The 26,392-nt window shown below is 44.7% G+C and overlaps 1 protein-coding gene and 1 long non-coding RNA gene across 6 annotated transcripts in view; one reads left to right on the top strand and one right to left on the bottom strand.

Moving 5' to 3' along the window:
• Positions 1-14,443, top strand: part of NSD3 (nuclear receptor binding SET domain protein 3) — an 85,547-nt gene extending 71,104 nt beyond the window's left edge. For 4 of the 5 annotated variants that reach the window (XM_081843853.1, XM_081843854.1, XM_081843855.1 and 1 more), the window contains 6 exons: positions 769-1,038; positions 2,125-2,241; positions 4,652-4,793; positions 6,585-6,691; positions 7,051-7,255; positions 7,913-14,443. In XM_081843853.1, coding sequence (XP_081699979.1) covers positions 769-1,038; positions 2,125-2,241; positions 4,652-4,793; positions 6,585-6,691; positions 7,051-7,255; positions 7,913-8,154 — 1,083 coding nt within the window. In that variant the 3' untranslated portion in view covers positions 8,155-14,443. Of the gene's footprint in view, positions 1-768; positions 1,039-2,124; positions 2,242-4,651; positions 4,794-6,584; positions 6,692-7,050; positions 7,256-7,912 lie in introns of those variants that run through there. The other variant, XM_081843857.1, reaches the window with a different exon arrangement.
• Positions 14,444-22,814: 8,371 nt separating this feature from the next.
• On the bottom strand, positions 22,815-26,167 carry LOC309331478. Its single transcript, XR_014151876.1, has 2 exons — positions 26,017-26,167; positions 22,815-23,724 (listed from the first exon to the last, which is right to left on the bottom strand). It is a non-coding gene; the product is annotated as an uncharacterized lncRNA (long non-coding RNA).
• Positions 26,168-26,392: the final 225 nt, after the last annotated feature.

The following is a 26,392-nucleotide window of genomic DNA, read 5'->3' on the forward strand; positions in this document are numbered from 1 at the left end:
CTGTCCAAATTCTTTAATCATTTCCAGCACTTTTGGTAAGCATTCTTTTGGATTTTCAGTCATAATTATCAAATTGTCAGTGAAGGCTTTCAATTTAAATGATTTCCCCCCTACTACAATTCCTCTTGTATTTTCATCACTTCTTATTTTCCTATTCAATATTTCCAAAATCAAAATAAATATTAGCGGGGACAGAGGGCACCCTGCCATGTCCGTTTCCTTGTATTGCAACTATATGTAATACTGCTATTTATGATAAGTTTAGCTCGCTGTGGTTTAACCCACAGCGCCACCCACGCCCCCGCTGCTCCAAGTATATTGCCCCAATTCCTTTGCAGAAAGTTTCTTCAAAACTAGGGTCTCAGGACACCCACCTGAGCCTTTGGGGGCCGCGTTGCTCCCCAGATTTGCCCCTGGAGAGAACGAACATGCGCCCTGATATGAGTCATGGCAAACCAGAAGTCCCTTGACAGGCAAAGGTTTTCCATCACCAGCTATCTGAATTTTTAACAGGAAATGTCAAGAATTTAACCTTCTAAATACAAAGCATGCACTCTGACACTGTGCTGTAGTCTGTCCCCAAAAGTAGCCATACGAAAACCACAAATGCAATTTTAAACTTGGTACATTTCGGGGGGGGGTGCATGGTTTATGAAATTCTGAGAGTGCAAATGATGTACATGCATATATGAACCAAATCTTTGTGTGTGCTTGCATGCAAGTGTTAGAATTACACATTTTATCTTTTCTTCTTTTTCTGTTTCACAGTCCAACAAATTAGTAGGGAAAGTTCAGATCCAAGTTGCAGACTTGTCAGAAATCCCTCGATGTAACTGTAAGCCAACTGATGAAAACCCTTGTGGCTTGGAGTCAGAGTGTCTGAATCGAATGCTGCAGTATGAATGCCACCCCCAGGTTTGCCCTGCAGGAGAGCGCTGCCAGAACCAGTGCTTCACCAAAAGACTCTACCCAGAAGCAGAAATTATAAAAACAGACCGGCGCGGCTGGGGTCTGAGGACAAAACGCAGCATTAAGAAGGTAACATATAGGATGAATGCTTTTGAACTGTTGTAGAGTGTTTAAATAGATGGCTGCTTTGGGGGGGTGTCTTCCCTTGCATTGTAGCCCATACAAATAAACTTTGAGACAGAGTAGGTGAAAATAATTCTTGTTGGTCAGATTGGTTTTAAATGTACAACTCAGAGAGTAGCTGGAAGTGGGGAGGCAGAAAAAGGTCCTCCTTGCCTTCCACTATGCAGTTTTAATCTGAAATCTTAGGCGCTGTACTGCACCAGAGCTCAGAAACTGCTCACGTTAATGAAATTCCTTGTTGCAAAATGCGCCTGGAACAACGGGAACTTTGATCGCTGGAAGAGGGTCCTTTCTGCTGTCACACCCCAAGTTTGGGATTTCTTTCTCAAGCAGTTGTTCTTGGAGCTGACACTGCCAGCTTCTTGAAGGCTTTCCTATTTGCCCAGGAATTTTTAGGTTGTGCTTGGATTTTTGTTCTCATTTGCTCTTTAGTGGTTTAGATTGTAACATTTTTTTGCCTCATTCTACTTAATTTTGTTTATTTACTGGTTTTAAATTGCATTTATATCTTGTCTATGAATTCATTTTTCTTCACACTTTGTACACTTCCTGTTAATCTTTTGATAAAGGGAGAAATGTTTTAAATTAATTAAGCATATTTAGTAGAAGCATATTTCTTTGGGTTTTAGAAGGCCTGAAGCCAGACAGAATTGGCAGGGATCATAAAAATTATGTTAGAAAGAAATGTAGTTCTACTTCTGTCTTTAATACAAGTATATGTGCCTTAAGCCGCTGCAAAGGTTTCCGTGGTCCCATTGCTTGCTAATTCACAGATGTGTGAATCCAAAATGCTTAATGATTTTTATTGAATGAACCTCTTCAGCGTTATTCTGTGAGAGCACTGTAACCTTTTTGCAAATGACTGTATTTAGATTGTCTTACCAAAGGCCACGCAGCTTATTTTAGTGGTGCATGATTCAAGTTTCAATCTCTTTTTCTGCTGTACCACACTGCTTGTCTCCTAACAAGGGAGTTTATTCCTTGCAGTAGCATCACAAGTTGCCAGCATGCATTTCTTTTTAATCTTTTCAGGGTGAATTTGTCAACGAGTATGTTGGTGAGCTAATTGATGAGGAAGAATGCAGATTGCGAATCAAACGAGCACATGAGAACAGTGTGACCAATTTTTATATGTTAACTGTTACAAAGGTAAAAAGAAGACATTCTCTCTATGTGGGACTGGTTCATGTAATGCCATCTCAGTTTCAAATGGGTTACACTTTAAATGCCACTGAAATCCCAGTAAGTGACATCCACTGCATGGATTACCACAATGAGTGACATTGCAAAAGGCTTGAAATGAGCCTATTTAGCCTGGCTGGCTGGCTGGCTGGCTGCTCCACCATATCCTTGCAGGGAGTGTGGTGATGCTACTGCAAGGGTATGTGGGAATCAGGCAATTAGAAACTGGGTTGAGATATCCATGAAGCCTTCATAAACCATGAGGCCACTCATTCAGGTGGAATTACAAGGGCAACTACTTGCCTGTTGAGTCTGAAATGCAGCGAGTGGCAAACTGTGTAAAAAAAAAGGTTATAGCTAGGAATTGTCCTTAGGGCTGGGTGATGTCAGCTTTTCAAAATCACAGTTTGTCACCAGCCTAAGATCACAATCTGGGGGTACACCACAATGTTCAAACAACAAACTGTGTTGGCCCCAGCCCTGCGAGGCCCAGGGTGACTGCCGCCACTCTTCCCGCAGCACTTCGCGGGGCCAGGGACAACGCAGCTTGTTCCCAGCGTCAGGCACTGGGGGTGGAGGGAATCCATCCTCAGCGTGCAGAGGGAGCAGGCTGCCTCAACCTCGGCTCCTCACTGGGGCTTCCTTGCACTGCTCAGCTGGGGGGTGCAAAGGCTCCTGCCCCCCAGCTGAGGGAACCCTGATGTCTCTCTGGCTTGTGTGCAAGGCATTGGGGCTCACTCAGCTGTGTAATGGAGCTGCCTCCTTGCCTCTGGCTCATGTGAGCTGGAGACAGGGTGGGGGCTTCTTCAAACTGCTCTGCTCAGGAGCACATTGCTGCCCAAGCCTTTGTGGAACACTTGAAAGAAGCTGAGGGAGAAACAAGCTGAATCGCTCTGGTGATACAGTTTGCTCCTCCCTCTGTGGTATGAGGGGCAGAGCGCAGTGGCGGCTTCACCTGGAAGTATACCTTGGGTGAAGCCACCACTGCTCTCGAGTCCCTCTGCTACCAGCAGCCCAATGTTGGGAGCAGCGCTGACAGCAAAGGGACTTGGGAGAGGCATCGGCTTCATCCTCTGTACGAAGCTGCCAGGTGAAGCTGCCGTCACGCTCTGCCTCTAATACTAGGCATAATTGGCCTCAGAGAATGTGCCCCCCAAGGCCACCTCACCCTAAGAAGTCACCCCTGCAAGCACGCACTCCTCACTTGGTTGAGGTCTCATGCTAATCTGCTTGTTGCCCTTCAGTCTCACACTTAGCGGAGGCCTTGTGCTTCTGTGCTGCGGTCAGCATTTGGTAGCAGCATGTGTTGGGAGATTCCATTCCACCTTTTGTTGCAGACATGAGATTGTTGCGTGTCACATGTCTGTTTGTAGTCCAGCACAGACTGCTGGGTCTCGTGAGTGGAACTTCTGCTCTGTGTATTGCTTTTGAGCTTCTCTCTGAGAAGACGGCAAGGAGAGATGACATGTTTCTTTGTTCTGATTTATGTATACTTATCAAACCTTTATTAGGCATTATGCAAATAAAACCATAAAAGAGAAAATAACATATAAAAACCTTGAAATGTATATAAAAAGGCAGCAGATGGTTACGTACATATATATATATATATACATATAAAATCAGTGGTTTTCCTTGTTAACCTGCTCCTTGGAGGACTGTATAATAAATCCGTAGGTTTAGTATGTATCCCCAGCCTCAAGCCTCTTCTGTTGTGCTGCTTACTCTGCTACGTATAGTGTGCTCAAGGCAGCATGTTGGTGTGTGCATGATCCGTTGGTCCCAACTGCTTTGCGGGGAGAGGCGACAGGGGTTTTTCTTCGTTTTTCGCTTGTTCATCCCAATAGTAAGGACCAACCCATTGCCCTAGCCCCACCCGCTGGTTCATCTTGATATGAGCCATGAGCCACAAACCTTCTGAATATATGGAGTTCACACATCTAGTTCGAACTGAGGTAAAGTTGGTGCAGGGAGACAGACCCTGCAGTATCAGGTGGAAGACCCACCTTGTGCAGCATTCTCTTCTTAGGTGGGTTGCAAACGGGAAACCTGCAAGTTGGACCTGTGCAGTCACGATCTCCCCTCTGGCAGTGCTTAGCATTTGCCATTCAGGGCTTTCATGTGGTTGAAGCACTTTGTATTTCTGGGCCAGTTACTTCTCTACAAACACAGTTCCACATTGGTTTGTGCCTAAATTATTTCCTGTCTCAGTGAATGTTATCTGCAGATAGTTTTGTTGAAACTTTGAAGAGTCTTGAGGTAACTTAATATCTGGCGCAAGAAAGTGTGTTGCTTTTTGCTACAACGGGATGGATTCAAACTTAAGTCTTAGACATTTTGTATATGATTGTGTCTCTGTTCTTTGGTCTTTTTGAAGGACCGTATAATAGATGCTGGCCCCAAGGGAAATTACTCTCGCTTTATGAACCACAGCTGCAACCCCAACTGTGAAACTCAGAAATGGACAGTGAGTGGAGATGTCCGAGTTGGGCTCTTCGCTCTCTGTGATATTCCTGCAGGTAAGAGTGCTTTGGCGTTGCTCCATTTCCTTTTAATGTTACTCTGTCTTCCTCACCTGCCTTGCAGCCTTTTCTTGCCTTTTTCTTGAGGATCTGTAATACTGTAAATTGCTGCTCTGTTGCTAATATAATTGGGTGATGGTCCTGATCCTCAGGTAGGGGATAGAGAAGTGGCAGCCCAACAGCCACGTTCTGCAGTGGAATCAGGCCTTCTAAGGCAGCTGTGCACATCAGGAAGGGTCTGCAGTGGTTGAGACCATTCTCACACTTTTTATCACATGAGCACTGAATGGGCACAGAAGGCCTGTCACTGCCATGATTCAAGGCCTTTTGCTTTAGACAAAAAGGGAGGCATACAGCATCCTGTTTGGAATAGACCCACTGAATGTAATAAACAAGACTAAATAAGGATCATTGATTTTAGCTGGTCTACTCTGAGTAAACAAGGTGAGTAAGGTGCAGCATGAAAGAGGTGTATAAACTATGTGTGGTGTGGAGTAAGAGAAGTTTTCCTTACTCTCCCATAATACTAGAACCTGAGTTCTCCAATATAGCTGAATGTTGGAAGACTCAGGACAGACAAAAAAGTACTTTTTTGCACAATGCATGTTTAAACTATAGAATTTGCTGCTGTGAGATAGAGTAATGACCACAAACTTGGATGGCTTTAAATGGAAATTTGACAAATCCATGGAGGATAACACTTTCAATAGCTGCTAGTCATTCGGGCTGGGCAGCATCTGGTTTTCAAGATCTAAATATCACAATATACCAATATATTACAATGTCTTGAATGTTGTCTTGGTTGCTTCTTCCTTTCCACCTTAGGGGAGGAAGACGCAGCTGAGAGACATGCCCAGCCCTGCTGAGCAAGCCCTGATGCCTCTCCAGCTCATGTGAGCTGGAAGGCTGCAAGAACTTCCTTAAACTGCTCCACTGGGAATGGGAAGTCTCCTACCCCTTTGCTGAGTGAGCCCCCCTATTGCTCTGACTCGCGTGAGCCGGAGAGGCAGGCGGATTCCTCAAAGGCACAGGCAGGCAGAGCTCAAGAAGGTGCTCTCCCAGAACCCTCTCAGGCTCCATCTGCCTGCACCTTGGCTATCTGCAGGCAATTTGAGTTGGTGTGATGTATTGCCAGCTCAAAATGTCTGAAACTGGTATCACGATCTGAACGCCATACTGGTTTCAGACAATTTCCCAATATATTGCCCAGCTCTTCTCGTCATGATGGCTTTGTACTCCAATATTGGTTGTGGTGCTCCTTCAGTCTCAGTTGCGGGGGGAGAGTGCTCTTCTGTTCATGCCATACTTGTGGGCTTCCCATTGACATTTGGGTGGCTGCTATTGTGGATTCCCTCTCTGGAAAATTCATTGCACAGTTTTTGCCAAATGCTGCAGATGCACCTCTTTACCCTTGACATACATGTGTGATACGGATCCACTCCAGTTGTCATGGTAATTCATTCTGAACTGTTTTTAATGTTTTAAAGGTAAGTGTAGAAGAATAAGTGTGGAATTCACATGTGCATACCATATAGAAATAGGGCAGGCAAGGGATCTGGATCCTGAAAGCCATAACACCAGGTCAGTTTAGAAGAAATTTCTTGGCTGAAATGCTCTGACCTTGATGGGCAAGAGGGGCAGTCACATTTTTAAAAATATGTTGCTTGCTTGTCCAACCTCTTTTAAGATTTGACATGTGCTGGCGCATCATAATTTTCTGAAATACACTTGATGCTGACATTGTTTCACAAACAGCTAGTTTGTAAAGTGCTTCTTTTGAACTTCTAGGGATGGAATTAACATTTAACTATAATTTGGATTGCCTGGGGAATGGCAGGACAGAATGCCACTGTGGAGCAGATAACTGCAGTGGATTCCTAGGAGTGCGGCCAAAGGTTAGTTGTGCAAGCGGAGTAAAGCCCTCTCGGACAGAATCGGCAAATAGAAACCTTCATGCTTAATGTCACACGGTAGTAAAGCTCATTGTGGGAGAAAAACGGGACCATCCGTCCCTGTTCTTTCTTGTTATAAACAAACACAGCATGTACAAAACATCTGGTGCCTGCTTGGATCTATTTGGGTGATGTACTACTTTTTGTTACTGGCTGCTGGTGTCTTCAAGTGTCAGTGCCAGAGCCTGAGAAACAGAAGGAAGGGGGGGGGGTGGCTCTTTTTAATGGTAAAAGGTAAAGGACCTCTGACAGTTAAAGTTGTCTAATCCAGTGACTCGGTGACTCTTTCCTCCAACTGCTAGACGGCGTGTGCAACAGCAAATGAAGAGAAAGCAAAGAATGCAAAATTAAAGCAGAAGAAGCGGAAGATAAAAACAGAGCAGAAGCAGATGCATGAGGACAACTGTTTCCAGTGTGGAGATGGGGGTGAATTGGTCATGTGTGACAAAAAAGACTGTCCCAAAGCATACCACCTCCTCTGCCTTAACTTGACACAGCCACCCTTTGGTAGGTGCTTCCTGACTTGACTTTACAGGTTTTTCTTGGTAGCCATGAACCTCTGTGTGGAATTATTAAGAGCAGGCAGAGTTCACCTGTTTAACTTCGTGACACCTAGGAAACAGTTTGATATTCCAGCAACATCCCGGAGGGAAGGGAGGGGGTACAAGTTCTCCATCCCTGGCATATGTGATGGTTAATAATAATGGGACCAAGTAAAGGTGAAGGTAAAGGGCCCCTGGACGGTTAAGTCCAGTCAAAATCAACCATGGGGTGAGGGGCTCATCTCCGCTTTCAAGCCAGGAAGCCGGCGTTTGTCTGCAGACAGTTTTTCTGGGTCGCCAGATTCAGATTGCAGAATCCCCTTGTTTAGAGCCCGCAATAGTTTGCCATTTCAAACATTGGTTTATGCTTTAAATCTCACCCAGGATTCTTAGGCAGCTTCAAACCAGTGTTTGCTGGATAGGACATCAAACTGTGGTGTATGCTGCAGAGAGAGTAATTAAAAACCTGGAGTGTACAAGAGGAGAGCAGAAGTACCTGAGATAAAATGTGGCTTGGCATTATGTGTGAGCTGGAACTATGTGGGCCTTGGCAATCTGGTAACAGGATATTTGCTTCCTAGTGCTTGCACTAATATCTCCCCACACCCTGCTCTGTTTTCAGGAAAATGGGAATGTCCGTGGCACCAGTGTGACATCTGCAGCAGCCCTGCCTCTTCGTTCTGTGAGTTCTGCCCCCATTCTTATTGCAAGGATCATGAAAAAGGGGCCCTTGTGGCCTCTGGTTTGGATGGGCGTCCGTGCTGCTCTGAACATAACCCCAAGGCTCCTGTGGCACCAGAGTATTGGAGCAAGATCAAACGCCGATTGGAACAGCAGAATCCTGAGGAAGATTCAAAGGAATAAACTTTCCTTTCCTTAAAACAACAACCCACCTTGCCCCCCGCCCCACTGAGTGGCACATTATTGTGAATTTGGATAAAGTGCCATGGCATCCTCTCTTTTTGTCTTTGGAGTGGCTTCCCTGGAACTCAGACAGGGGCCACCTGAGTCTGTGTGGCCCTTGGCAGCCTGCAGCATCTGCGCTCCAATCCATTTGCCCTTGAGAAACGGGAAGAAGTGTCTTGGCAACCTTTTGTTGTTAGAAGAGGAAGCCTTTCCGACATTTTTGTGGGGGGAGAGGCATCATGTTTAAAGTATCTTCTCTGAGTGTGGAAACCAAACATAGCAAAATATTTATTTATTTAAATTTTAATGGACTTTGAGGATTTTGCGTCCTACTACGGTCAGTGTGTCTAAAAGGAGTAGCAACACCAGCCTGGTATCTATGTATGTATCTGTAGGGTTATTTTCCTGTCTAGTTTTAGAAACATGAGAAAAAGCCTCTGCACACCAATAGCCTTTTAGATAAATCTTATTAGGGGCTGGAGCAAGAGCCTATCGTGGCAGCTGGCAAGTGACATGGCCTCATTCCAGTACGTTCACCATGACAAAAAGTTTTGAGATGAGGGTTGGTTTATGTCACTTTAACTGAGTGAAGAGTGATCATACTAGAGGTTCCCCCACAGCAAACTAGTTGTGATCTGCTTACTCTTGAAGTGCATTCTGTTTGAAACTACATTTTCAGAAAATGGTGAAACTGTAGACTTCTTACCTGCCGTGTTTGAAACCCCACTTCATTTTGAAAGTGCTTGGGGAGCAGATGCTTCTGAAAGATTGCGTCCAAAATAATTCACTTTAGATAATGGGAAATAGCTGGAGGTACCTGGGGGCATCTGGTGTCTTGTCCACCATTCAGTTTAATTAAGCATAAGTCACTTTTCTACCGTGAAAAGAATGATTAAACAGTGCTTTCCTTGCTTGTTGTAAGTCTTGCCCATAGTGCAGGGTGCAAAGTAAAAATCTACTGCCTTCAGAGTTTGCACTCCCAGGTTCTGCCCTAACTGGGCTCCACTAAACTCTTGTTTTATGGGCCATGTGTTGTGCAGGATTTGCCACCTGGCCCTCCGAGGTCTCTGCTGGTTTAGCCCCTGATTATGCTTTCCCTTTCAAATTTGAGAGGCAGAATTTGGCCTTCAGTGTGCATTTTTAATGTCCAATCCATGCTTGCTCTGTGGCATGCTTGCCAATATCTGATAGGTTCATTTCCTTGGTCCAGGCTCCTCCTACTTTCTGAGGACATAGGATACTGTGAGTTTTGGTTATTTGTTCTGGGGCTCTATAGCTGATTTTGGTGTGTGGCTTGGTCGTACGAGATCTCTTGATTAAATAAAAACCTGAATGTCTTTAAAAGTACGTTCTTTAACTGTACAGGGTATAAAATGGCCCATGGTGATACCATCAGTCTAACAAAAGCAATGTTTGTATCCCAGAAGGGATCATGTTTGTTAATAGCTCTTTGCAAAGCAACAGTACAGCACTGAAGTAGCCAGTTTTACCAACTTTCTCCCAATGAGTGCTCTCTAAATGTGTCCAGAGACACTTACTGTAATTATAACCATGCATTGATTTATGTGGAAAAGTTCAACTTCAGATATAGACTGGTCAGTACCAGAAAAGAAGACAGTAGGCTGTTTCTGGTAATATCAAGGTTTCCTGGCTCAGCTTTTTCAATAGGCTTCCTCCCACCGGCCACCCCCCGCTGCTTTTAAAATGCTTCTAATTTAAGAGAAAATGCAGCTTACTTTCCTCCTTTTGTACAGGCAAACACACTACATTTCTGCAAAGCGTATGAATTGTACTTTAGCTTCAGTATTTTGCAGAGTCTTTCTGCAACTCCCATTGCAGAACAGGTTCCATTGCCTCTTTCTGCTCTGCTTGTGGGCCAGCTGAGTGGTATAGAGCTCTAAAGGAAGTTGTCACACACTTCACCAAACTAAGGGGCAATGTTAAAGGCAAAATTTAAAACACTACACTTTGTTTTTGTGTACTAGATTTTAGTTTTCTGAATATGTTGTTTGGCAACATCTTGGTATTTTGAAGGAGGAGTGGGAAGAAATCCTTTGGGGGAGAATTTTGTCCCCATCTAAAATTGCAGGCTCAGAGCTTGCCTTCCCACAAGATGGTAGAGCCGCTCTGCCTGCCCACTGCACAAAGCTGGTGGGCACAGAATGGTGCAAGCACTCTCCGCTCAGACGGCTGTATCTTCTCTTCCCTACACTCCTTTGTCACTTGATGGAGTGGGAGATGCTAGATGGTGCTCAGTTCTCCTGTGGCAGAGTTTGGATAGAGCAAATAGCCAGTCCCCAAAGGCTTAACTATTCCTGGCAACAGATGCCGTTCAGGTAGTGATGGGTTTTGAAATGTACATAGCTACTAAGTTAACCGTGGACAGTGTTGGCTTTTAGCCACCCTGCCCTACAAGGTCAGCACCCAAGGAAAGTATCTTATTGAACCAGTGGTCAAGCCAACCCTCTCTGTGGAATAAATAGGAATTCCATTGCCAGGTCACTTAGCAGCTTAAATTATTGTATGCACTGAAATGCGTATAGAAGAGGAAAAGGCATTGTATTTGGATGGAACCTTTTGGTGTGCTGGAAAAGTGGCTTTTGAACCCCACAGGTTCTTCATAAGGTTAAAATGTTTCACATCTTAGCAGGGGAGACTATGAGTGTTCTTTTAATTTTTTATTATACATCATTATTTAACTTTTTAGCACTTGTTTTTTTAAAAATAATACTGAAAAACAGCAAGGAGCCTTCTTTTAAAAATGCAGAGCTACAATAATGTGACATTTTAAACAAGTTTTATAACAAATACTAATCATGGACTAATAAGTGTTTCCATATAAGCAAGTCTTAATATCCTTGTGGACTTTATTTTTCTTGGTTTCTAAATATTTTGTCACCTTGTCACTGTAAAATGAGCAGTTTAAGCAGTGCCATTTATTGGAAGATGGGGTTGCACCAGTTGACAGCCTTTATTTGGATTGTCCACATGGTAAACAGGCATTCCTCTCCCCTGTGCATGCTTGCCTTAAGCAGAGAGGTGGACTAAGCACTCCTCCTTTATCTCTTGCCCTGCTTTTCCCCGCTTCTGCCTAACGACTTAAAATGAAGGCTTGAAGATTTTCCTCAGGCAGTTAGTGGAAAGGGCTAGATGCAGTAGGCCAATGCAGTAGGCCACAGTGGTCCTGCCTCATTTCGGTTGCAATCTTATACGCACTTACCTGAGAGTAAACCCCTATTGAGCACAGTGGGACCTACTTCTGAGTAAACTTGCTTAGGCTTGTTCTGTGAATTCAGTGGAATTCAATTTTGTGTGTAATTGCTTTAGACTCTGTTTGCACAAATGTTGATCTGGCTGTGTGTAGAACATGTTAGGGTTTGCTTTACTCCATAGATTGGAGTATTTGCTGGCTTGCTCCACTAGAATACTGCAGGTTTCTGTTCTTTTTATCTTGCCCATTGGAATGAAAGAATGGACGCATTCAGCTCAGGAACGCTGCCTGTAGAGTAAGGAAGTATTCTGGTTGAATTGTCACCATGGCATTCACCAGAGATTCAGGGTTGCTTTTCACATCACAGTCTTAATAACACAGGTGCACTGCCACAAGAAACACTTTTTTTTGTCTGCAGGCACATCAAAAGCTATAGCAATATGTGATTCCATCTCCAAAAAGACCAGTACACAATAAAGGCCGCCGTTTTGATGCTGTTCCCCAGAGGTCAGCCAGATGTGGCATGATGCAGATACTCCTGTCCAAAGTGGAGTCCTGTCTGTGGACACCTACTAGGGAAATGCAGTCGACTGGGATGCCCCCTGCATTTTCCCTGCATCAGATGTCACTGTGCTCACGGCACGTGCAAGCAATGGACAGACAGGGAACACCATGCGAGGTAGCACTTCAAAACTACACGAATAATTTGGGTTACATTTTAAGGAAAGGCAAAGCGTCTTCTCTTGGGAACGTCCACCTGCCCTATCATCTTTGCAATACTTTTCCATTTATCTCTCGAGATGGGTGTGATTTGCAGCTGCATCATGCAGACATACAGACATACATGTCTGCTGCTGTTCACAGACAAGTGTTTGTACGTACTATAGAGGGGTGCTTTTGCTTTGTTTTTACATACAAGTATGCACTTCTCACATTGTGTTTTAGCAGCCCTCAGGTGTGCATCTGTGTTACATAGATTGCTATGTGAGAAACAGCCCTTTAGAACTTGTATTAACATGAAGTAAAAAGGGAATTGGGTATTTCATTGGTCTTTTTTGCTTGGACTCTTTGCCTCCAACATATACAGGTGGTGTTGGGAAGATGTAATTACTAGAGTATCATTGACAATGACCTTCTAACCATAGTTGACTGTATATACTGAGACGTTATGGGTCGGGTGTTTTGGGGGGGGGGGTCTGCCGCTGGTACGAATTTAGTCACTTTAACATTGGAACTTCTGCCTCATTGAATTCAGGGTTTAATGTACTTGAAGCTGTTCCCATTCTTACTTTACAGCTTGTGTTATATTTATGTATTTTATATGGTATTGTGAAAGTCTCTCTTTTTCCCACCTTAACACTGAAACTGAAACTGACTTCTGCTTCAGTTCCTTGGTCACGAGGCAAACAGAAAGGACTTGAAAAGTGTCTCCTTTTCCTGTGCTCTTAAGAAAAAAGGACAGTTGTACAAGACATCAGCATTATGACTTTAAAAAATGTTTACTTTTCCACAATCAGTTGTCTCCTTTCTCTTGCCCCCTTCATGCATTTCAGGAAAGATATTTGCACTTATCAAAACACTCCTGGGTGTGCTTTAGATTGCTTTAGCGGGTAGATTTGGGCAAATCAGCATTTTGTTGTGTGACAAGCTGCGGTGCAGATGCAATTGGGTGAGGGGTCCCCTCCCTGGACTTTGGTGAGAAAGAAATGAAGTGAATGCTCTTTGCAACTGTGTTTTCATGCAGAAGTCCAGGGGTGGCAAGCTCTGTTGCTGTGGGCTTGCCATATCTGCCAGTGGGATTGGTGCAGAAACCATACACGCTTCATGGAGACGAGTGCAGAATGCCCAGGAGCAGAGCTTGGTGGGTTACATCCTTTCCCCCCGCGTCTTAACTTCATTTCAGTTAAAAGAAAAACACTGCCACTTTGCCAAAGCTGTTCCTCCATTCACAGCTTCCCATTAGTGATGCTATTGGCAGTTGTGCAGAGGAACCAGTGTAGTGGTGGTTTTGGAAGTCTGCTTTTGGAAATTAATAAAATCAGTGTGTTGAATCCTCTCCCAAACACCTGTCCTCTCCCCCCAAGTGGACATCCGAAGGAATTATTTTTCAATAAGAACTGGAGAAAATATTATATTTGTTTATTCATTCATATTGATCTGTGTCATCACCCCTCCCCATTTTAAAAACAACAACAAATAATTTGTGTTGCCGTTGAAAACCATGATGGTAAAATAGCTATTATGACTGGCTAGTAACAAGACTGTGTCTTTTTATTGTTTATAAGGGTATGTGCTTATTCTGACATTGCTATATGAAAAGACAAAAATCCATTTGTACCCACACATGTGATATTGCACAATGGGCTCCGGTACCAACAATTTGTCTCCATTCCTGTGTACTCTATCTGTAACAATGAATTTGTAGAATTGTTATTTCTGTAGACCTTGTTACTACGTACCAACCTTTGTAGATTCTGTGAAATGTTATTTTAACAAAAATCACCAGAGTCTTTAATAGCAAAATCATTGTTATTCACTTTAAAGTCAATATATTAGAGGAGTTTCTCAAACCCAAATAGAAGCTCTCAACACTTTAAAAGTCGTGTTATTTTTTCCCTGGGGATGTTCCATGGGGACATTACTGTATTATGACTTGATGTTGCTGCGTAGATTTTGAGACTTAAACAACATTTTGGAGGGTTTTGTTGTTTGGCCTATGTTCTCTTGCATAGTGTGAAATCTATGGAGCTTGGTTAACCTGTATATAGATAGCTCATTGTTTATTAGTCATAGTGTATCTAGGATTGCCTGTAATATTTTAGCTTCTTACTGAATGTGAGTGATGGTAGGAACATATAATTTTTGTACATTATATTAACGGAGATGTTGCCTTTTTTATTTTACAAATACTTTGGAATTCAGATGTGGTTTTGCTTCTGTGAAAATTAATTTGGAAAGGTTTTTAAAATGACATTCCACTGATTAAATCTTTGCTTGAGGTTGACTTCAATAAATTGTTCTGAATGTTCCAATTAAGTATTTGACTATTTTATTTTTCTCACTGCCTCTTCAAGCATAAAGGGTTATTTTGAGAGTAGCATTTTTGAATTGACTAGAACTAAATATCTGTTACTCTTTTGTTAAGTATATTGCAGGTAACAAATGGGGAAATGCCTGGGGATAAAATACCAAGCAAACTGTTAAGAGTGCCACATACAATAATTGTCAAAAATGTGTATAATTTTCTGAAAGAATTGAAGGTTTAGATTAGCTGCCCAGTCTGCTTTGTTTTGTGGGAGGAGATGTTAAACAGGGACGGGCTCCAGGGGGGTTGAGAAGAGAACAATTTCCAACATGTGAAAGGAGAAGATGGCGATGCCCTGTTGAAGTTTTCCCCCTCTTCCCCCATGGAATTGACTTTGGGAAGTGGTTGCAGGGGAGAAGAGAGAAGTGGAGCTCCTGTAGGGAGGAAGGAGTAGAAGCCTTGGGGGAGTCATAAATGGAACTGGCTGTTTTGGGGTTTGTGGAGGAACTGAGGGAGAGTATCAAGGAGAAAGTGTCAAAATAAAAATAGGAATGGGGTTTCCCAAAGGAATGTTCAGAGGAGAATAATGGAGGGCTGAAGCACAGAAAGGATTGTATTGAGGTAGTCTGTCTCTTAGGGAGAAAAATGGAGAATGGTGATTTGTTGCTGAGTATGTGAGTAATTGGGACGCGGGTGGCGCTGTGGGTAAAACCTCAGCGCCTAGGACTTGCCAATCGTCAGGTCGGCGGTTCGAATCCCTGCGGCGGGGTGCGCTCCCGTTGCTCGGTCCCAGCGCCTGCCAACCTAGCAGTTCGAAAGCACCCCCGGGTGCAAGTAGATAAATAGGGACCGCTTACTAGCGGGAAGGTAAACGGCGTTCCGTGTGCTGCGCTGGCTCGTCAGATGCAGCTTGTCACGCTGGCCACGTGACCCGGAAGTGTCTGCGGACAGCGCTGGCCCCCGGCCTCTTAAGCGAGATGGGCGCGCAACCCCAGAGTCGGACACGACTGGCCCGTACGGGCAGGGGTACCTTTACCTTTTACCTTTATGTGAGTAATAGAAAGTTGTATTGGCCAGGGTATATCTGAAGAGGTGGGGCAGTTTTGTGGAGGACAGAAATGCGCTGGGAGAACATTAAAGGCAAGCTGAAACATGGGGTAACCTAAAAAGAAATGGGGCATCGTTGAGGGGAGGTGGTAGTACAGAATATTTAGATGGGTGGGCTAGCGCAGTGTTTCCCAACCGGTGTTCCGCGGCACACTAGTGTGCCGCGGGACGTCGGCTGGTGTGCCGTGGGAGGGAGGGCAAGGCTTGCGGGCAGCAGCCTGCAGCGCGGAGCACGGGGCGCCCTCCAGAGGACTCCCCGTGCTCCGCGCTGTGTCCGCAAGCCTTGCGCACCCGGGGGATCTCCCCCCGGGAGCGCAAGGCTTGCGGGCAGCAGCCTGCAGCGCGGAGCACGGGGCGCCCTCCGGAGGACGCCCCGTGCTCCGCGCAGGTGTCCGCAAGCCTTGCGCACCCGGGGGATCTCCCCCCGGGAGCGCAAGGCTTGCGGGCAGCAGCCTGCAGCGCGGAGCACGGGGCGCCCTCCGGAGGACGCCCCGTGCTCCGCGCAAGTGTCCGCAAGCCTTGCGCACCCGGGGGATCTCCCCCCGGGAGCGCAAGGCTTGCGGGCAGCAGCCTGCAGCGCGGAGCACGGGGCGCCCTCCGGAGGACGCCCCGTGCTCCGCGCTGGTGTCGGCCAGCCTTGCGCACCCGGGGGATCTCCCCCCGGGAGCGCAAGGCTTGCGGGCAGCAGCCTGCAGCGCGGAGCACGGGGCGCCCTCCGGAGGACGCCCCGTGCTCCGCGCTGGTGTCGGCCAGCCTTGCGCACCCGGGGGATCTCCCCCCGGGAGCGCAAGGCTTGCGGGCAGCAGCCTGCAGCGCGGAGCACGGGGTGCCCTCCGGAGGACGCCCCGTGCTCCGCGCTGGTGTCCGCAAGCCTTGCGCACCCGGGGGATCTCCCCCCGGGAGCGCAAGGCTTGCGGGCAGCAGCCTGCAGCGCGGAGCACGGGGCGCCCTCCGGAGGACGCCCCGTGCTCCGCGCTGGTGTCGGCCAGCCTTGCGCACCCGGGGGATCTCCCCCCGGGAGCGCAAGGCTTGCGGGCAGCAGCCTGCAGCGCGGAGCACGGGGCGCCCTCCGGAGGACGCCCCGTGCTGGTGTCCGCAAGCCTTGCGCACCCGGGGGATCTCCCCCCGGGAGCGCAAGGCTTGCGGGCAGCAGCCTGCAGCGCGGAGCACGGGGCGCCCTCCGGAGGACGCCCCATGCTCCGCGCTGGTGTCGGCCAGCCTTGCGCACCCGGGGGATCTCCCCCCGGGAGCGCAAGGCTTGCGGGCAGCAGCCTGCAGCGCGGAGCACGGGGCGCCCTCCGGAGGACGCTCCGCGCTGGTGTTGGCCAGCCTTGCGCACCCGGGGGATCTCCCCCCGGGAGCGCAAGGCTTGCGGGCGGCAGCCTGCAGCGCGGAGCACGGGGCACCCTTCGGAGGACGCCCCGTGCTCCGCGCTGGTGTTGGCCAGCCTTGCGCACCCGGGGGATCTCCCCCCAGGAGCGCAAGGCTTGCGGGCGGCAGCTGGCAGCGCGGAGCACGGGGCGCCCTTTGGAGGACGCCCCGTGCTCCGCGCTCGTGTTGGCAAGCCTTGCGCACCCGGGGGGCGCATGGGGCGCCCTGAAACAGAGGGTTCCCCATGCTGCGGACTGTAGCCTGCCGCCGGACGCGCGGGGCGCCCTGAAGCAGAGCGCCCCTCGCGCCAGGCAGACATGGGCCAGCCCCACAAGCTCGGGGGACAGCGGGGAGGCGCAGCACCGCCATCCCACTGTTCCCCGACCTGGTTTTTTGGGGGGGAAATAAAGGAAAAAAAAATTTCCTTTATTTCCCCCCTCAAAAAAGTAGGTGCGTCCTATGGGACAGAGCGTCCTATGGGACGAAAAATACGGTACTTACTATTTCATAATAAAGTAATTATAAAATACTTTCTTTGTGTTTATTTGATTCCTATTAAAGAGAGTTACTTTATATATAGTCAATATAGGCACAGAGTTAATTTTTTAAACATTTTCTAATGGTGGTGTGCCTCGAGATTTTTTTCATGAAACAAGTGTGCCTTTGCCCAAAAAAGGTTGGGAAACACTGGGCTAGCGAATTAGGAGGCTGGGAAGAGAAGAAAATGCAGATTAGTATGAAATATAATTCAGGGGTCCTGAGAAGAGCTCTAATGGGGAGTGGCCATGTAAGATTCTGTTGCTCTTACCTGTTTTTCTGGGCTCTTGTAATTCGTTTACCGCCCTGAGTAACAACTGCAGACGGGTGGTAAAGAAAGTCCAAATCTTTTTTTCAGATTGCCTGTACGTGGAAATTACCAGATGTTAGTTTGAGGGCAAACCCTTTCTCAGTGGAGGGCAGAGTAATTCATGCTGCATTTCCCTTACACCGGGCTTCTAAAAATCTCACGAGAACCTACATCTTTGACCTTGTCTTACTGCAGTCTGAAAGATTCTCCTTGGTTTTGCATATTTTTACACAGAACTTTATAAAAAAAAATTCTACATAGAGCTTTACTTCCCCCAGAAAGAAACTGCCAGGGATGATGGGAGTTGTAATTCAACAATATCTGGAATACCAAAAGTTCCCCACACCTGTGCTAGAAAGTGGTTTGCTAGGTGTTATAGGTATGCATGTTTTGCTATAGACTAGCACCACTATTGCTCCATACCCACAATTTTGATGAGTTTCTTGTTTTAGCAGATGCTGGCTCCGTAAACTGGGGATATGTATTCTACATATAGCACTCCATTTCTTGTATTTTAAAGCCCTTCCATCAGATCATAGGATTAATAAATCTCCAAGGCTTCTACTGACGTATGCAAAACCACCATAGCCACCAGGCCAAGATACAGGCCAAGCAAGGCCACCCAGGGGTGTGGACAGATGCAAGGGATGCCTCTCTACTGGGCCAAATGCCAGCAGGGCCCCCAAACTTCTTAGCGTTCATTTTTTAAGAAATTAAAGCTACAGTGGTGCCCCGCAAGACGAACGCCTCGCAAGACGGAAAACCCGCTAGACGAAAGGGTTTTCCGTTTTGGAGGCACTTCGCAAAACGAATTTCCCTATGGGCTTGCTTCGCAAGACGAAAATGTCTTGCGAGTTCCTGCGGGTTTTTTTTCCTCCCCCCCCTTTTTCTAAGCCGCTTATCAGCTGATCCGATAAGCCGATAAGCGGCTAATAGCGCTAATCCGCTAAGCCGTCAATGGGCTTGCTTCGCAAGACGAAAAAACCGCAAGACGAAGAGACTTGTGGAATGGATTAATTTCGTCTTGCGAGGCACCACTGTAAGTCAGTTGGACATTTCTAGAGAAAGCTAGAGCACAAAAAGTGAAAGCAGATCAAGTGCTTGAGCACCATTGCTAAGGATGCTTAATAACTATTGCTAAGCAATCAGAAGGGATGTTCACCACCCCCACCAGGGGCTCAGAAGGGCCCCCCCCCACTTCCCCAAGCAGCAGAAAAAGACGGAGTTAAAGATGTAATGGTAAAATGGGCACAAGACCTGGGATATAATAAAGAATTAGAAAAATGGGAAAACCTCTGGAAAGATGATATCAGATTCACAGCCTGTTACATGATTAAAGAAAATTTCCTTAAAATGATGTACCAGTGGTATATTGACTCAAGCAAAATTGGCTAAAATGAACAAAAATATTAGTAACAAATGATGGAAATGTAATCTAAAAGAGGGGAGTCTTTTCCACATGTGGTGGACGTGTCCCAGAATCAAAAAAGTCTGTGACATGATATATGAAGAAATAAAAAAAAAATGATTAGACGTACATATTTTTAAAAGCCAGAATTATTTTTATTAGAAATTTTCACAATGTTCATCCCAAAGGAAAATAAAAGAGATTTCTATATGTAATCACAGCCACAAGGATCGTGATAGCGAAACATTGGAAATGTAATACAATTCCCACAAAAGAATAATGGCTCTTAAAATTAAGTGAATATTTAGAACTTGCCAAATTAACAGATCTAATAAATCACTCAAAAGAAAGAACAAGGAGAAAATGAGCTGTCTTTATTAATTACATGGAAAAAGAAGGCTTCCAGAACATCACCTGGCTTAGCGTGGACTAAATCCCACTGACAGACTGTCTCTCCAAGATTTACCATTTGAATACAGATCTGAAAAAAATTGATATACTAAGTACGTTCATCGATAGCGGGAAGTCAAGATACAAATTAAGGAGCCAAGCCGAAGCTGTTTAAAAAAGGCTTGAACTCCCTATGTAGAAGTTGATGTGAAAATATATATTTTTTGAAGTTTGTTGTCTATTTTTCTATTTATATTCATTTTGTTTCTTCTCTCTTATATTATTTACTTTTTAAGTTTTATTTATGTATATTTGATGTATTTGTGTTTGCAACTAATCAAAATCTTTTTTTAAAAAAAAAGTTGGATAAAGGAGGGAAATGGGGGTATGACTGCACTTCATTCCTGCTCACTTTATTTCATCCACCCAAATGTGCTGCCTTTAGATAATAAAACACAACTGACTTTGCTATGTTTTCTTTGGAAGCAACTGTTTTGCAATAAATGAGGTTTACTTTCTATTGAGAAAAAACTGGTATTGCAGTTGTGTCTCCCCACCAGTTTTCCAAGCCCCCCACAAAGCCTCTATTGTTCTGCTTGTCATTTATTAGTATGCAGAAAGTAACCATAAAACAAAAATATGAACTACAGAATGAATTGGCAAATGCACCCACGAAATAATTAAAACGGCTTACAGCTACATCAAGTTAAAATTCCCATGGACTATATTTTAGGATCTTTTAGGTTGGCAAAAAGTTGTGTATGCGTGGAGAGTTGTGACTCCACACATGCTGGATGCTTGTATATTTGTGTCTTGATCCCAGGAGCTCCAGGCTGTGTGCACTCTTTCCCATCCCTCTTTTATCTTCACAACAGCCCTGTTTTGTAGGGTGGGCTGAGAGCTGGTAATAATAATAATAATAATAATAATAATAATAATAATAATAATAATAATTTTTATTTATACCCCGCCCTCCCCAGCCAAGGCCGGGCTCAGGGTGGCTAACAAGCAATAATAAAACCAAGTTGAATGAATACAACTTAAAAACAAGATTAAAATAACATTTTAATGGTAGCGCAGACAGCAAAGCTGTGAAACAGCACATGCTTCAAGAGGACTGGCAAACCTATTTGCTTGGGTATGAAATGCTGCAGTTAAAGCAAGGAGGCCTCTTTTCTGGCTTTCTTTACATGGTGTGGGAATGACATTACCAGAAAACATAAGGAGAGTCCTGCTGGATCACACCATCTTCTAGCCCAGCCTCCTGCTCTCCCAGTGGCCAACCAGATGCCTGGGGAGGCAGAGCACAGCCCTTGTGGCCCAAGCCCCAGAGAGCCTGCCCCTCCGGGCACTCGCCAGCGCTGCTTCCTGTGGGAGCGTGTGCCATAACTGTAACTGTGCTATGTGACATGTAGTTGTATCTTGCTTTTCTAGCCAGCTCAAGATTGTATACATTTTCCTCTGCTCCCCACACCCTCCATATCTTTGCAACAACTCTTTTGAGGTAGGCTAGATTCAGTTAATATACAGGTGAAACTCGAAAAATTAGAATATTGTGGAAAAGTTCATTTATTTCAGTAATGCAACTTAAAAGGTGAAACTAATATATGAGATAGACTCATGATATGCAAAGCGAGATATGTCAAGTCTTTATTTGTTATAATTGTGATGTTTATGGCGTACAGCTGATGAAAACCCCAAATCTCAGAAAATTTGAATATTAAATGAGATCAGCAAAACAAAGACTGCAAATAGAGCAATATTGGACCTCTGAGAAGTAGAAGCATGCACATGTACTCAGTACTTGGTTTGGGCCCCTTTTGCATCAATTACTGCCTCAATGCGGCATGGCATGGATGCTATCAGCCTGTGGCATTGCTGAGGTGTTACGGAAGACCAGGATGCTTCAAGAGCTTCAGCTCTTCTACATTGCTCAGTCTCATGTCTCTCATCTTTCTCTTGGCAATGCCACATAGAATCTCTATGGGGTTCAGGTCAGGCAAGTTTGCTGGCCAATCAAGCACAGTAATCCCATGGGCATTGAACCAGGTTTTGGTACTTTTGGCAGTGTGGGCAGGTGCCAAAGTCCTGCTGGAAAATGAAATCAGCATCCCCATAAAGCTCGTCTGCGGAAGGAAGCATGAAGTGCTCCAAAATCTCCTGGTAGATGGCTGTGTTGACCCTGGACTTAATGAAGCAGTGGACCAACACCAGTTGATGACATGGCTCCCCAAATCTCTTTTCTGATGAGAGCAGCTTTTGCATCTCACTTGGAAACGAAGGACCCAGAGTCTGGAGGAAGAATGGGGAGGCACACAATGCCAGATGCTTGAAGACCAATGTGAAGTTTCCACAGTCTGTGTTGATTTGGGGATCCTGGGGGCATCCCTGAGGCTCAGATGGGCACAAGCCTCTTCTGTTCAGGCCAATGAGATCCAGCTGCCTCACAACCACTTAACCAACCATATTTCCTTCCAGATCAGTAAAATTCAACAAAAATACATAGCTAACTGAGGTTCTGCCCCCTCTAACAAAAGGCCACACCCCCACACCCCGCGCAAAAATTTTGGCTACACCCATGCTACTAGATGTGGGTTTTCATAAAAAGCAGTGGGGAGGGGTGGGGTCTGGCTGGCAGGCTGGCATTCTTGGGATCAAATATTAGGAATTTTATTTTACATGACATGAGCAGGGAGAGACATAATGTATAGGGATGGCCTAGTCCTCAGGTGGAGCAGGAGGGTCCTGAGTCTGATCGGACTTGCCAGATAATTCTAGCTTCTGAGCCTTGCAGCACTCAGGCCCTTTCATGCCAGGCCACATGGTCTGTATGCAGGAGGGAAATCTCCTCAGGACTTCTTCAGCAGCAGCAGCAACGGCATCTGATGCCCAGTGAATAGTTGAGTGCTCTCTGCAGCCACTCCTGGGGACAGAACTTTGAAGCCTTCCTCTGCCCAGCCCCTGAGGAGAAGTTAATTTTTAGGCAGCAGCCCCTCTAGTGATGTTTCATGAACAGATCTAGCCAAACCTGAGCCATGTTCACACCATCTGAAGTCCTATGACACCACTTTAAACAGCCATGTCTTCCCCCAAAGAATTCTGGGAGCTCTAGTTTGTGACGGATGTTGAGCAGCATTGGGGAGTGGATTAACCATCCCCCCTTTAGGGGAAAAGGTCCTCCCAACAACTCTCACAACCCTGAACAAACCGCAGCTCCTAGGATTCTCATTCAGTTAAAAGAGAGTTTAGAAAGGAGGAATAAGTTCTAAGTGTAATCAAAATTTATTAATTACTGAATTTCTTACCACCCTTCACTGTAAGTTTCCAAGGTGGGTTGCAACAATTTAAAAAATCAATATTTAAAACAGGTTAGAAATAAATTACAATAATGAGAGTAGGGACATTATCAAGTGTCAAAGGCCAGGGTAAAAATGTGTGTCCTCATAGTACTTCATACACATTTAAAATCTGGCAAATTTCAGAATCAAATTTTCACCTTTAGAATGAAGAGTTTACTTTTAAAGATAAATCTGAATAAAACTTACAAGGATGAAGCTTAAGGTTGCAATCCCATGACCACTTTTATGGCAGTAAACACCACTGAAATCAATGGAACTTACTTTTGAGTAGACATGTCTAGGCTTCTACTAAAACTCTGATTTTTAAAGCAATCAGCTAAAACAACATTTCTATATCTTGCTTTCCCCAAGAGCTAACATAGTCCATAGGTGGCTTTGTTTGGCAGGGGCGAGGAATTAGAATGCAAATTGCAGCTGCTCTGAGAAAACACAAAGTAACAGAGCACACTTGAGAATGTGCTTTTCCTCCTTCCAAACTAATTTCAACTTTAGTACAAGGATGTGGTCTTGTCAGTGGGAAACAATGGCCCACAGGGTTTGTTGTAGCAGGAGAAGCCACTCTATGAAGCCGCTCAGCACAGAACCTTTAAGGCAAGGGTGGTAAGCTTCAGGCCCTTCAGGGCTCTCCACTTGGCCCTCAGAACTCTGCCCCAGGCCACACCCATCTCCAGAGGCCACACCCCTGACTGCTCATCCAGGACTGGAAGGTATCCTTTAACTCTTGATGATTTGGATGAAAGACACAGAGAGATGTGTGTAAAAATTACCTGGCCGTGCAAAGGACAGGTTTAGATGTGTTGCTCAGAGGTGCTGGAAAAAAATCTAACGATGGGGGAAAAAGATAGTTTTCAAAAGGAAACTGGTTTGGAAATAACAAAAAAAGTGAAATATCTGGGGGTGAATTTAACATCTAAAAATGTGAATCTGTTCAAAGACAATTATGAGAAATGTTGGCTGGAAGTTAAGAAAGATTTTGACATATGGTCTAGGTTGAGACTATCCTTGTTAGGCCGAATTGCCGTTATTAAGATGAATGTATTGCCGAGATTGTTGTTTTTGTTCCAGACATTGCAAGTTCTAGATAGGATGGACTGTTTCAAGAAGTGGCAGAAAGATATATCCAAATTTGTCTGGCAGGGCAAAAAGCCCAGAATAAAATTCAAGATATTAACTGATGCAAAAGATAGGGGGGGGGGTTGCTCTGCCGGACTTAAGACTTTACTATGAAGCAGCAGCTTTCTGCTGGTTGAAGCAATGGCTACTTCTTGAAGACACAGACATTTTAGACTTGGAAGGGTATGATAATAATTTTGGCTGGCATGCATATTTATGGTATGACAAGGCAAAGGTTTATAAGGGCTTTAAAAATCATATTGTCAGGAAAGCTTTGTATAATGTTTGGAATCGATATAAGGATTTGTTGGAAAATAAAACACCCAGATGGTTGTCACCAATGGAAGCTAGAGCGGTGAAAAAACTTAACATGGACTCTAATTGGCCAAAATATTGTGAAATTATAGAGTACGACGGTGAAAAAGTTAAATTACAGAGCTTTGAGAAACTAAAATCCAAAGTTCGAGACTGGTTACATTATTATCAGATAAAAACAAAATAAAAAAATTCCTTCCAGTAGCACCTTAAAGACCAACTGAGTTAGTTCTAGGTATGAGCTTTCGTGTGCATGCACACTTCTTCAGATACACTGAAACAGAAGTCACCGGACCTTTCTATATAGTGAGAAGGTGGGGAGGGGTATTACTCAGAAGGGTGGTGGGAATGGGTGATTGGCAGATAGCTGCGATGAGCCTGTTGACGACTCTTAACGACTTGACGACTTAAGAGTCGTCAACAGGCTCATCGCAGCTATCTGCCAATCACCCATTCCCACCACCCTTCTGAGTAATACCCCTCCCCACCTTCTCACTATATAGAAAGGTCCGGTGACTTCTGTTTCAGTGTATCTGAAGAAGTGTGCATGCACACGAAAGCTCATACCTAGAACTAACTCAGTTGGTCTTTAAGGTGCTACTGGAAGGAATTTTTTTAATTTTTTTATTTTGTTTTGACCATGGCAGACCAACACGGCTACCTATCTGTAACTATTATCAGATAAATGAGACTTTTAAGCAGGACAGGAAACTAGGATTTCAGAAGGAGAGGTCAAAATTGGAAACAGAATTGTTAGAGACCAATACTAAGAATTTGTCTAAAATGTATAATTTGTTGCTGAAATGGAATACACAGGATGAAACGGTTAAATCAGCTATGATCAAATGGGCACAAGACTTAGGTCATGATATTATGTTTGCTGACTGGGAACAGTTATGGACCACAGGCCTTAAATTTACGGCATGTAGTGCCTTGAAAGAAAACATAATGAAAATGATCTATAGGTGGTACATGACTCCAGTCAAGCTTGCAAAGATATACCATATGCCCAATAATAAATGCTGGAAATGTAACGAATGTGAAGGAACTTTCTATCATCTTTGGTGGACCTGCCCAAGGGTTAAAGCCTACTGGGAAATGATCTATAATGAAATTAAGAAAATCCTTAAGTGGACATTTGTAAAGAAACCGGAGGCTTTTCTCTTGGGCATGGTCGGCCAATTGGTACCAAAGAAAGATAGGACCTTTTTCATGTATGCAACTACAGCAGCAAGAATTCTCCTGGCAAAGTATTGGAAGATGCAAGAATTACCTACTCTGGAAGAATGGCAGACGAAGGTGACTGAATTTATGGGACTGGCAGAGATGACCGGCAGAATCCGTGATCAGAGGAGAGAGACAGTGGAAGAGGACTGGAAAAAATTTAAAATATATCTTAAGAACTGTTGCAAAATCTCAGACTGATAAAATGTCAAGGGGTAAGAAACAGAGAATTATAGCTGTAAATACTTAAGTCAAGAGAATTTTGAGGGAAATTAAATATAGAAATGGAATGAAGGATTGCTAAAAAATTTTGAAACAAGGGTGCAGTGAAGGGGAGGCATGGGGAAGTCATGCGTTGTTTATGAATGTTTTTATTTGTGTGTTTTTTGTTTATGAAAATTAATAAAAATTATTATTAAAAAAAAAAAATAGATGTGTTGCTCAGTCCACTGTTGCCTCTGGGTCTGCCCACCATTGGCAGCTGGCCCAGAAGAGAAGGTGGCCTTCAGGGTGAAAATGGCCATTTCCCCTGCTTGGAAAGGACAGCGACCCTTTCCAAAACAGGATAATAATTCAGTCTTTACTTTTGCCCAACTACGATACGATATCTTTATTGTCATTGTCCCTTGCGGAACAATGAAATTGAAAAACTACATAACTACATAAAAACTACATAAAACTACATAAAACATTCAAAAACCACTAAAAAAACTCTAAAACCCCATTTTAAAATACACTATACTACAGAGACCCCTTATGCTGCGTTTAGAACCAGAATTGCATTAGTGTAGAAACTGTTTTTCAGGCGGCTAGTCCTGGCCTTTAT

The sequence above is a fragment of the Podarcis erhardii genome, assembly GCF_964252035.2.
Source record: "Podarcis erhardii genome assembly, chromosome: 16".
NCBI lineage: Eukaryota > Metazoa > Chordata > Lepidosauria > Squamata > Lacertidae > Podarcis > Podarcis erhardii.